The sequence below is a fragment of the Convolutriloba macropyga genome, chromosome 2, assembly GCF_964194025.1.
Source record: "Convolutriloba macropyga chromosome 2, txConMacr16.3, whole genome shotgun sequence".
NCBI classification, from domain to species: Eukaryota; Metazoa; Xenacoelomorpha; order Acoela; family Convolutidae; genus Convolutriloba; species Convolutriloba macropyga.
In genome coordinates, this window is record NC_134469.1 from 58,700,043 (window position 1) to 58,713,279 (window position 13,237).

The 13,237-nt window shown below is 39.7% G+C and overlaps 1 protein-coding gene across 2 annotated transcripts in view; it reads right to left on the reverse strand.

Moving 5' to 3' along the window:
* The window catches only part of LOC142334548 (uncharacterized), a 128,327-nt gene that overhangs the window by 62,450 nt on the left and 52,640 nt on the right, over positions 1-13,237 (reverse strand). The window contains exons 6-9 of one of the 2 annotated variants that reach the window (XM_075382668.1): positions 12,199-12,319; positions 3,800-3,907; positions 1,760-1,891; positions 176-1,368 (exon numbers count right to left, since the gene is read on the reverse strand). In XM_075382668.1, the coding sequence (XP_075238783.1) occupies positions 176-1,368; positions 1,760-1,891; positions 3,800-3,907; positions 12,199-12,319 (1,554 nt within the window). The remainder of the gene's footprint in view (positions 1-175; positions 1,369-1,759; positions 1,892-3,799; positions 3,908-12,198; positions 12,320-13,237) is intronic. The other variant, XM_075382669.1, reaches the window with a different exon arrangement.

Sequence of the window (13,237 nt, forward strand, 5' to 3'; positions counted from 1 at the left end):
TGAGATTGCGTACTCATTTACAACTGTTTTCGTATTGGGTTGGGCAATGAATAATAATCAAATTTTTCCTTTTTACTAGAAACTTTTAGTATACTTAAGAATTGCGAAATTTTTCACAATCTTGAGTGAAATAATTACAAAAAAAAAATTAAAATAAAAATGACAAGGTCTATACCTGAAAGTGTCTCCAAGCTTCTCGAGACACCCGCTTTGCTGACGTCATAATGGGCACACACCATTTGTTTACTGTTATCACAAACAACAGTTTCGGACTGAACTGATGAGGCAACCAGTCCAAGGTCAGGGCCAATCTCCTGTCCTCGCTTTGCAGCGACTCAAGTTGATCAAGGACAATCAGAACCCGTGATTTGAAGCGCGGCTCGTTCGAAACTCTTACTTGATCACAGAGTTCTTTGAATAAATTCACGCAATCATCTAAGTTTGATGGTTTCAGATAGTCGCCCTTGTAAAGTCGAGTTAGATTGTGCAATATGGATTCCAGTACCTCGAAAAACGTTTTTGAATCCTCAGATATGTTACAGAAGCGCGGTATTAAGTGAAAATCTGGTAAATATGTATTGGCGTATTTCACAATCATTGCTGCCATTGTGGACTTGCCAGATTTAGCGTTACCAACGATGAAAAATGGGCAGTAGTTTGGCGCTTGATCAAACATAATTTGTTCCCCTGTTGGGTCAAAGTCAGGAAGGTCAACAATTTCCTCGATAACTTTTTCTACCTTAGGGGCATTTTCGTCCAATCGGCCACCTTTCTGAGACGCTTTGTCCTCTTTTTCGATTTGATCACTCTCTAGACTACTTTTGTTCAATTGCGATTCGTCGTTTAAATGGTCAACGGAAACGTCCGCTTTCATTTCAGGCTTTTGCGTTCTCGACTTATCTTTTGTGTTTCCTCTCGAATGTTTCGGAGCACCTGCCCGGCTGAAGGCCGGAGTTGATGTCATTTTATGAGCCGTACGTGTTCTCGTTGTACCTGTATCACGAGATTTACTGTGTCCTGTAGTAGTTGACCTCAGCCCAAGTGAATTGTCCACAAAATCCAACCAATCATCCTCACCTGAGAGTTCGTTTGGAACTATCAGGATCTCTCGGTTCTCGACAATCGTGTCGAAAATCCATTCAAGAATTCCATCCCTACTTAAAGATCTTTGTGTCAAATTGTCAACATGGATCAATTGATTTGAGCATTGAAGAAACAAATTGAGAAGTGATTCACTCGTGAAGAAGTTGAGAAGTTGACTCTGGTGGAATTTAGCTGCTGATATTCTGCGTGTCAGGTCGAGATAGCTTTGTGTTTGCAAATAGGAGAGATACGTTTTGTGTGCCTTAACTGATGACGATATTCCTTCTAAATATAAATGTTTTTCAGGGAGGTTAGGTCGACTTAGAACTGATGCCTCACTTAAAATGCTGGGATATGTTTTTATGTTTTCCTTTTCCTTGTGAGAACTAAATGTTCGGTTTCATATATCAAACTCAGATAAACATTCTCAACTGAGGCCAGCCGTTCCAAATTTTGAGTGTATTCAATTCTGAAATTCGATTTCAAATTCCAAGTTAAAAAATATTTCACCTACCTGAAAGACATGATGTGGAATTTTTTTGACGTTACCTGAAGAAAGTTTTCTCAGAACTTTTTTTGAAAATGCAATTGTTGTTGAGATAGGAAGCTATTTAACAGAATCTGAAATAACTGATCCACTAAATGCTTAATTAATGAGCGGGGCAAAATGACGTACCTGACTTCCAAGGTATTATTTTGCGCCTCAAGAGATTGTTAGGCACTTTTTCCTTCAAGTCTTTCAACATCTGTTCTGACTTCTTCTGTCCAGTGGGAGATACGAAGCCATTCTCCACATCCAAGTAATGATCTGAAAAAAGAAACAAAACATTTGTAAAGCTATAGTGCATTTTATAGTGAGTGCAATTCGAATTGTCTTCAAAATTCAATTTTCAATTAAATTTTTGTACAGATAGTGAACTTTTTACAGTGATTTACGCATAAATCTTTAACATTATAGTACAATTTTTCGAGTGTGCACTTGTACTAATATAACCAAAATCATAATCATATGTAGTACTTGTTCCGACCCACTCAAATGGGTTTTTTGTTCAGTCAGTTTTTGCCGAATTATATATTCATCATAGAGGGTGGTGAGTGGTATCATTAGAAAACCCGTCCGGCGAAGAAAATATAACTAAAAAATTTGTTTTTGAATGTCTTTTTTCCACGGAATTGTCGAGGTTTAAATATTTGTTATTATTAGAATGATTTTCGTTGATACTGTCCACATTTTTTCCGCAATTTTGCTAAAGAAATAAAAGTGAAAATTGGTAGCGACAGTTCTTTTGGCTTTGACCCCAAAAACATAATAGAATAATGGTGTTGAACTGTTTAATTCATTTTTTGCAGAATTTTTGCTAAAAATTCAATATTCAGCCTTTCTTCATCAAAATTGGCACGAAAAAGGATTCGTTAGTCCACTTAATTTGGACGAATTAAAGCACCTAATTAAAGCACTTAGCTAATTGCTGACACAATCTTGGTTAACTCCACCGAAAGCTAATTTTACCAGTGACTTCTTTGAGAGTGTTCTTGAGTTATAATTTTGCCGGTTTTTTGCTAACTTAATTGGATAGTTCATTGAAATGCATATTTTATTTTTGAAGTATTGACTTTTTTTGTCCAATTACCCATATTCAAAACATTCCCAACAATTACCGGTTGCTAAAGGACCAACGGCAACAGTAAGGCTGGTTTTTGTCTAATTAGTATTTCTTGAAATCCAAAAGAACTCTTCTGCTAATCAGCCGATGTCTTTTGTGAAATATTTTGTCCTTTTTGGCTTTTGACTTCAATTACAGAAAAGAACAATTCAGATCAAGACATTACTAATGGCAAATCCATTTGGCTTCCTATGGAGTTTCAAGGAAACCGATCGAAAACTAAGTCGAAAACTAAGTCGAAAGCTTATTTATAGTTTCAAAAACACAACGGACGATTGAGCTTTGCGAAGTTTTCCTATGTTTCGCCAACTTGTAGGTTAACGTTAGCATTAAAATGTAATGTTGTTCTACGTTTTATTTCACGGTTTTTCTGCTTCGATGCCAGAGTTTAAACGAAGAGTTTTTAATTTCGGACATTTTCCAATCGTTGAGGTTCCATTTTTTGTCTTGTCACGTTTTTGACAGGCCAGATATTACTTTTTTGGCAGTTGAGAAAGCAGCACAATTGAAAAAAAAACTGATTTTCAGCGAATAGATAAAAATTTTAACTGCTGCGATGCCCTCTTTTAGCAGCGTTTAATGGATTTCTAATTTTTTGTCGATGTTTATCGTTCTTCTACAGTCGTTTGAAATATTCTGGATAAACGAAAATCTTGGAGGCTTCCAATGTAAAAACAGACGAACCCATTTGGGTTCTAACGGCTTCAATACCGGGTTTTCCGCAAAACACTATTTAATTTTTTTAGGTTTTTCTATTTCTCCTTCCTTTTGTAGACCCACGACATATTCTGAATAATAGCAGATCCCAATGAATGGTTTTTTGAGAAACAATAAAACTTATAATTTCAGTTGCTATTTAATGTTTTTATGTCGTTGCAATTAATAGTTTTCGATAATTATAAAAGTTTTTAACTTTCCCTTTTTGTTCTTTTTTAGTACATGTTACTTAGTCTCATTATTCAGTGGTCTAATATCTCATTATTGTTGTTTGATGAGGGCAGAATTGATTATACTTTTTAACAAAATAGACTATGATTTTAACGGCTTGTAACCTGCTGCAGGATCATTCTCATCAATCTTGTCAAACTTGCGTGAGAAAACCACACACCTGTCGTTCACATTTTTTGCAAGCAACATCTTCTGAACCAAGCTGTCAGTGCCTTAAAAACAAGAAAAATGAGAAGGCATAACAACTTGACCGTTCAAGTTGTATTGACCTCTATACCTGAAGCACCGATTAGTGGCCAATAGGCTGCATGTAAGAGGCTTTTTATTCCAGTAGTTTTCCACGAAAAAATGCTTCCTCTGTAAATGCTTGTATTAACGATTTTAAAAGTTCAGATAATTGCGGAAATCTTTCAATAAGCTATTGGTGGTGACGGTCAAGCAAGCCGACAGTCAAGCCAACAGAATTTCAAAAAAGAGGTCAAATTTGCCGAAAATTTCTTGAGATAGCCTATTATAATTTGTCCCTAGTTGGCCGGTGGGAGCGCATCGCTGCGATAACCGGCCCGCGGTTTTCGGATTATATCCCAGAGTGGATGAGGCTCAAAATCACTAGATCTTCTAAAAATGTCGTTTTTTTGTTTCTCTGATGCACTGGAATCAATATAAATTGTAAATACGATGCGCGGTCTTAATTGTTACGGTTAACAATGGATTATTTTTGAAATAGTATATAACTATTACGTAACATCCGGCTTGGTTTGCGTTCACCGAAAGAACTAGAGAAGAACTGTTAGGAGATGCTCAATTTCGAGAGATTAAGACGAGTTGGAACAATGGTTTGCACTCTAGGCATGCACGTAAGAGTTGATAGTTACAATCAGGCACTTATCAATTTTCAGAGTAGTTGCGTCTGCTGGGACCGGCTCACAAATTGTACGTTATTTTTAACAAAAATCTAAAACAGTGATAGCAGCAGTGGCGGAAAAAACGTAGCGTAATTCCATAGCACAGTATTGCTACGAAATTCGGATTTTTGTGCTGCTATTCGCGAGCACTGAGAACAGTTATTTCATCCATAGCAAACTAGTCAACAGGTTTTATCAGTAATTTTTACAAGAGTCGATCAACCAAATGCATGCTTTCAATTTTTGCCAAAAGTAAAGTAACTGTACCAATCAAATTTTTCATTTTCATCGTGTTTTGTTTAGAACTACATCTATATAATCATTGACTGTAGTTACTGAATGCAGCGGCTGAGCTTACTAACTCAATAACCAAATTGAATAGCGCTTGAAGGCCATTTCAAGCATTAAAGCTAGAATAGCATGAAGAGCGAAATTTAATGCTACATTCTACTTAAGCCATACGGATTTGTTCACTTTGTTCAACGTTTATACTTAGCAACTATTATTAGTACAAAATCGTCATACATGAAGTTAAACTGAAACTCACAATCGAACTACGCTATCAGTTGTTCCTAGTCAGTTGCTCTTACTGGCTTTCACGAAGCCTAGCCTAGTTTGAAATTGGTGTTATTGAGGCCAATTGAGAAACAAAGTGTCGCTTATTGAATTATCGGAAAATTCAAAATATTCAAAAGTTTTACTCGGATCTCTCTTTTATGAAGGAGACATGCTAGGAAATTAAAATTTTGCAAATCTATAGCCAGACTATAGGGCTACAATTTGTTGGAATTGGATTTTCTTCGGTTTATTAATTGAGTTATTAACAAAACTCAACAAAAATTTGATTGTTTCAATTTGAATTATTTGGTTATTCTTAGAGAAACAAGTTTGTTATACAGCAAAGCTGAGCAATTAGTTATCAGGAGTAATAGAGCAACAAGTAATGCAACGTTAGTCTACAGTATATTGGATAATACAGTTGACAAAAGTTAACTGCAAAAACACAATATCCGGACAGATTTGAAACCGCTGAAACGAACTGGGCGGTGTAACGTTTTCCTTGACTTTGATAGGAGAGAAGACGTTACATTTGGTCCGCCGACCCGGACAGTGGAAGGCAAACTGCTGCCCTGATGAGCAGTGTGCCGAAGGCAAACCCCAAAGAGAATCAAACAAATTAACAGCAACAGGCCAGTGAGGCGAACAGAAGAGTGCAATTCAATAAGGAAATTGAAGTGCCAACCCTGCTCAAAAGCAATCAGCAAAGCAAAAACAAAAGGCAACCAGGCAACTCAAACACAACCTGCAGAGAAGAACTTCAATCATCAGCTCACAGGTACGACAAGAGGTTCCAAGACTTAGTGGAAGAAGTTAACACTAAACGAAGGCTTGGCTACAAAATAATTGAAGATTCAGACCGACCCAACAAACTAAAGGTCCTCTGTCAACCGACTGTAGGCCTACTAATGCAAGAAATACCCAAGCAACTGCAGCGTCGAAACAAGCTTGCACCCTACCCAACAAGTTTCGTTGAAGACATCTGAAAGAAGCAAGGAAGTGCAAAGCAAGTTTGGACTGTCATTGGCTTGCATATATAAGCAAAGGTACTCAACCAGCAATGAATGCAGAGCAAAGCAACACGGCAGCGAGAGCAACAACAACTACCCAACGGACAGCCCAGTTGCTCAAAGAGAGCAAAATTGAGAAATGGCAAGTGACCAGGAGACCTAGAGGGCTTCGGAAACATCCGCAGCAAAGCAAAGGCGTGAGGAAAGGATGAAGAATTTCGATATCGAAATTGAAACCAAGATGCGACTGGAACAGGCACGGTTCGAGCGGATGAAACTAGAGCTGGAAATGCAAATGAAAGAACTGGAAACCAAGCATCAACTACTGGAGGAAGAGCGTGAGTTAGAGCGGAAAGTGAAGAGAACAGCATTAGAGAATGAGGATGCCCGTTCACAATCAACTAGTGCTCGAGACAAAACAACCCTCAACTGGCCCCTAAAGAAGAGAGATGTCTCAGACTGGGCCAGTAGGATCGACAACTTTCGAACCCCACATCAATCAACAGCTCGCTTTGAAGTAACCCCTTAGGTGAACAGGCCCAGTCACTTCTCATAATATCGCATTTCACGAGACCGATCCTCAAGTGTTGAAGACCAGGACGTTTCCCCCCGAGCTGGTCTACTACGATACAACACTGGCTATTCAGGTATTAGTAACCTACCAAAGCTGAAGTTGAACAACTCCGACGGAAACCCTCTCGAATGGCCGGAGTGGTCTAGTATGTTCACTGCTACAGTGCATCAACGCCCAATACCAGACTCAGAGAAGATGAGCCACCTGAAGACTCTACTGACAGGCAAGGCAAGTCCAGCAATCTATGGGATGGGCTATTCTGGACAGTTCTATGGTGCTGCATAAAGCATTCTGGAGAGGAAGTTTGGAAGGCCTCATGTGATCGTTGGAGCGCAACTGGAGAGTCTTCGCAAAGCAAGTCAGTTGAAACCAAACGACTCAACAGTTCTGATCAATTTCTCAGTTATTGTTTCGAATTTTGTGAATGTGCCCAAAGAGTACAAGCAGATTGGTGATCTGCAATCAAGCTCGACAGTGTATATGGCAGTAGATAAACTACCCCAAGTTCTCAAAGAGAAATGGTGATTCTATGTTGATGATAAAGATAAAGACTGTCCTGATCCGATTTTGTAAGAACAATGGCTATCTAGGATCGCATTCGTTTACGAAGGGTTTTCAGCTTTCAAGGAAGAGCGAAGAGAAGAAAACCAAAGAGGCACAAGTAGAGACAAACGGTTCTCAAAAACATCGAACTTCAGTGCAAGTTCGAACGTGAAAGAAACAAAGCAAAGGCAAAGTGATCATTGTTCACTAGCTGATGGCACTCATAAAATATGGAACTGTCCATTATTTAGGAACATGAGTGTGAACGATCGGTACGCAGCAGTGTGGAAGCAACGCTTATGTTAAGGATGTCTAGGCAAAGGACGTGCAGTCAAAGGTTGTAAAGTCAACGCGTGCGGTATCAATGGATGCATCAAGTAGGAGAACCGATTGCTACACTCAGAAAACCAAATGGATGAGGGCAATCACGCAGTCAACGTAAGCGCAGCATCAATCAGCCAGAGTAACGAAGTTACTAGCTTTCTTCAGATAGTTCCTGTCTCAATACCGAGCGGTGGCAACAGGCTGAACACATAGAGCGGTGGCACACATCGTCGATCGATGTGTGCAAGAGAAGTTACGAGTCCAAGGCACCAATAGGACGCTCAACATAGCTTGCATACATGGAACAAAGGACCTGAAGACAGAAAGAGTTCCTCTCAAAATAAAAGGACTACATTCAAAGGTGCATTCAATCACGTCAATATCTCGTCAATATGCTTGGGAAACACAAACTACAACTACAAAAGGCTGATGCAAAGCTTCATTCATTTGAGTGTTCTACCCAAAAAAAGCTTCAACTTGATGGAAGTTGGCATTATCCTTGGTCAAGTTGCTTATGAGCTAAAACGCCCATTGGACTACAAGATAGGAACACGAAGTGAACCTTTCGCCGTTTTAACAGAGGTAGTCAGTGGAGCCATGACGGGCAAAAGAAGACAAAATGTTTGTCATTTCGCTTTCACTGAAGATGTGAAAGTGGCTGAGAATATTCAAACCCGGTGGGACATAGAAACCTATGCTTCCAAAATCAATGTCGTCAGTCAGTCAAAGAAGGAACTGCAGGCATAGAAGATGGTAGAGAGTACGATGAAATTCACAGGCGAGGGGTACGCTGGGAATGCTGTGGAGTGATCTCTACAGCTCAGCCTTGGCTCAACCTACCGAACAACTACAGCTCAGCCTTGGGTCAGCTTTACTCACCGGAGCGAAGATTCCAAAGGGACCCAAACCTGAAAAGTTTGTATCAACAGTCAATAGATACAGATGTAGTAAAAGAATTCGTAAAGATATTGAAGGAGTCCGAAGTGAAAGGCACGTTCAAGAAAGAATGTTCTTTGCCACACCATCCAGTGCTAAACCAGAACAAGCCTGGCAAAGTAAGACGTGTTTGCAATGCTGTCTCAAAATACAAAGTATGCCTAAATGACAAGCTACTAGCAGGCCTGATCCGCTACATAGGTTGACTGGAACCATTTTCAGATTCCGTGAAGGACCAAAAGCCCTGACAGCTGACATCGGGTCGATGTTTCTACAAGTGCAAGGTCCCGAACAGGATAGAAGTTGCTTGAGGTTCCTATGGCGTCCAAGAACAAATGAACCTGTTGAGATATACGAATATCAGCATCAAGTGTTAGGAGCAAAGAGTTCTCCTACTTGTGCAAACTATGCTCTCAAGCGAGTGGGACTGGACAACAAAAAGGAGTATCCCATAGCAACAAGGCAATACAAAACAACTTCTACATGGACCATTTCATCAAATCAGTAGAAACACCTGAAGAAGCAATAAAAGTCTTCAATCAAAACAACCTCTTCTCTCACAACATGGATTTGAATAGAAAAAGTGGATAAGCAACAACGATGCAATTACCGATGCAATCCTAGAAGGCTTGAAGTCAATCAGCAACACGAAGCAAGTCGAAGTGGAACCTAATACAGAAAGATCCTCAGTGCTAGGACTACGATGGACTGTTACTAATGATGGTCTTCAAGTGTGCAGAAGTAGTTGAAACACCTATAACTCAGAGGAAGATTCTATCACTGGTATCTTTAGTTTTCGACCCGATCGGATTGTTCAGTGTCCACATGAGACGACTTCTGAAAGGCATCTGGACTAAGAATGGACAACATCGGGATAGCGAAGTACAGCTTGGTGAAGAAGAAGAGTTACTAAAATGGAAAAAACAACTTTCAATTGTAGCTGAAACAAGCATCGATAGAAGATACTTCAACAAAGAGAGGGATAAAGCCCAACTTCATGTGTTTGCTGACGCATCCGAAGACACGATGTGAGCAGTGGCCTATCTGCGTTCACAACGAAAAGAATACTAAGCTGACGTAGCATTTGTCCTTTGAAAATGCAGAGTGGCACCGATGAGGCATCTTTTAATACCTAGAATGGAATTGCCTGCGGCAGTCATGGCACTGAGGTTGAAGGAACAGATAGTCAGGGAACATGAAATGAAAATAAATAGTTGCAGTTTTTGGTCGGACTCAACTACAGTATTGCAGTGGATATACAGTTCCCATCGCAAACAACAAGTGTGTTTGTGGCCAATCGAGTGGCGAGGATACTAGATACAACTGATGTTACACAGTGGAAACATGTCAGCGGCATCAAAAACCCAGCGGACATTGTCACCAGAGCGATCAACATTGAGGAACTCAGGGGAAGTGAGTGGCTCACTGGGCCGGCCTGGTTTAAACGACCAGAAAGTGAATGGCCAGAGCAAGTGAACCTAATTTTTGCGTCTGATGAAGAGAATATATCCTCATCAGTCTTCATGATACAGGCTGAAGAGAAGAAAGCTGTTATTCAGTGGGAACGAATCAGTAATTTTGACAGACTAGTGAATACAGTGGCATACGTACAGCGAGCAAACCAGCAACGCTCGTAGTCAGCATTGGAGAAAGGAAAAAGGCAAAAGCAAAAATCTTCAAACCACTACAGTAAAAACAATTTGGTGAAGAGATGAAATCTCTCAAAGCTGAAAAAGAAATTCCAAAAGGCAGCAAAATCCTACAATTCTCACCTTTCCTAGATGAAGAAGGACTTATTCAAGCCAAAGCCAGAATAGGCAAAAGTCAGTTGTATTTCAATGCAAAGCATCCAATATTGCTACATTGGAAACAATCACAGAGAAACGAGCACAAGGACAATCAACACGAAGGCACTGAGCATGTAAGAAACATTTTTCAGCGGAAGATGTGGATCCTAGGCATACGGAACGCCTTGAGGTCAATCAAGAACAAGTGCGTTACCTGCACAAAGGGCAGAGCGCAAACAATAGCACCAGTAATGGCCGATCTACCCGAAGGGCGGTTAGATGCTTCAATAGCCTTTGCAAATGTTGGAGTTGACTACTTTGGTCCTTTCATTGTGAATATTAGGCGGAGGAACGAAAAGCAATGGTGTTGTCGTTTTACATGTCTAACATGTCTAACTATGAGAGCGGTGCATATAGAAGTGGTACCCAAGTTGGATACCGATAGTTGTCTCAATGCAATAATGAGATTGTTTGCGCGAAGAGGCAAACCAAGTAGAAACATCAATGACAACTGGACAAACTTCGCTGGAGATGAAAAAGAGTTTTTAGAGTACGTTGCGGCATGGAACGTAGAAGGGATCGAAGAACATCTAGTTCAACGAGGAATCAGATGGAAGTTCAACCCACACGCAGCACCTCACTTCGGAGAAGTATGGGAACGGTTGGTGAGAAGTTGCAAGAAAGCAATGCATGCAGTGTTGGGGAACAGATTAGTCACCGAGGAGGTTCGTTCAACAACGATGTGTTATGTAGAGCAGACGTTGAACGCAAGACCGTTGACTCCAGTCAGTTCAGATTTTAATGACTTAGAAGCATTGACCCCCAATCACTTCTTGCTTGGCAACAGGAACGTTTGTCTACCCTATCTACCATGCGCAGAAGAATTTTTTGACCATTGAAAGCTCTTTCGACAAAATCAAGCATATGCAGATCTCATATGGGACAAATTTTGGAAAGAATATCTGCCAACTCTGAATAATCGACAAAAATGGCGATCTACGTCGAACAAAACCGTTAAAGAAGGCAATCTTGTTTGGTTGGTCGAAAATAACGATAAGCGTGGATGTTACAATCTAGGTCGAGTTACGGAGACCATCGATGGGTCTGACGGTGTAATTCGATCAGCAAAAGTTCGAACGAACGACGGAGTGTACAAGAGGCCAGTAGTGAAGCTCGCCCCAGTTATACCTGGGAAAGATGTTTTTGCGATGGAAAACAGGGCCGGCGATGTGGTGGCTGAGCTTACTAACTCAATAACCAAATTTAATGGCGCTTCAAGGCCATTTCAAGCATTAAAGCTAGAATAGCATGAAGAGCGAAATTTAATGCTACATTCTACTTAAGCCATACGGATTTGTTCACTTTGTTCAACGTTTATATTTAGCAACTATTATTAGTACACAATCTTCATACATGAAGTTAAACTGAAACTCACAATCGAACTACGTTATCATTGCCACGTATTCAAGTGTTCACAACCACACAAATTTAGGTCAAATGGAGCAAGAGATACCCAACTTGGTAAGCCAGATTCGATGAATTATGCGATTTTCCTACCAATTCAGAGAGTGTGGGGCACCGTGTAAGGTATCCCGAACCCCAACCTCAGTGTATTCAGAGAATCTTACGACATAGTGATCTACAACCAATCAAAGATGCAATTTTAACATGTACGGCAGTATAAATAGAACTTGGAAAAGTAACACAATATCCGGACAGATTTGAAACCGCTGAAACGAACTGGGCGGTGTAACGTTTTCCTTGACTTTGATAGGAGAGCAGCCGTTACACTGAAGATCACTTTTTTCAGTGTTTATCTTCTATGGAAGCTTGTTCGAATTTGGTGTCTAAGTGATGTCTTCCTACCTGATTGTCTATAGGCTCGGAACTGTTCTTTAGTGAAGACTCTTCGACGGACTAGTTCATGCACTCCTGCAGTCATCTCATGTGCCAAGTTCCCCTTGCTTGTAATCCACAGAGCAGATGCCTGAAAAAAATTTCATCATTTTTGTTTGAATTAGTTCCGGAAACGTGCGCAATTATGCCAAGATCGCCTGATTTAGTCTGAAGTAACCTTTTTTGTTTAATAAATTGAGGGTATTTCGATTTTAAAATTTGCCTAAATTTTAAAAGCGTTCTCAACACTTTTTGAGGGGGCGGGGAAAGGTCTATATTAGCTGCAAAAAATTGAAAAGGCATTACTATTAAGCATTACTGCTCTGATTAATGAGTTAATTGCTCTGATCATTAATCCATCCGAATGAAGTATTCGAAAGCAGTTTTGAAAATGCTTGAATCGAATGAGATGCGCTGTTTTTCTTTTTTTTACTGCAATGCTCCTTAGTATTAAGAGAGTGATATATAAGAGATTCTATGAGCAGTTTTATTTTTGAGATTAGATAAAATTCTCCTTGAAAAACGTCATTTATTGGATCTAAAGGAAATGTTTGAACAAAATCTGGAGAGAACACATACAAAAAAAGGTTCGTTCTTTTTCAAGAGTATTCGTTTCGAGCTTTTAACAGCCCATGGGAACAAATGATTGTACAGGATGCTAGTACAGTCTATGCATCAGCTGTCTTCATTCATCATAATATGTGCAACAACAATTTCTCCACAGTTTTTCTGTTTTTCACGAGAAATTGTTGAAGTGGGCAGCGATTTGTCAGAAGGAGTAGATGAAGAACACAAGGAATTCCTGCTGCGTAAGAAATTTTAAAGTTGCGTTCCATTTTTTTCTAAGTACAACGATGACAATTTGCAGAACGGACACTTCAAATGATAATTATTTCATCTTGATTTTAAATAGCAACTGAAATAGTTAACCGCTGGATTAACCTCTAATCTTTCTTTTTGTTTCTTACATTATTAACGAGTTTTCCATTTTCTATTAATTTTCAATAAA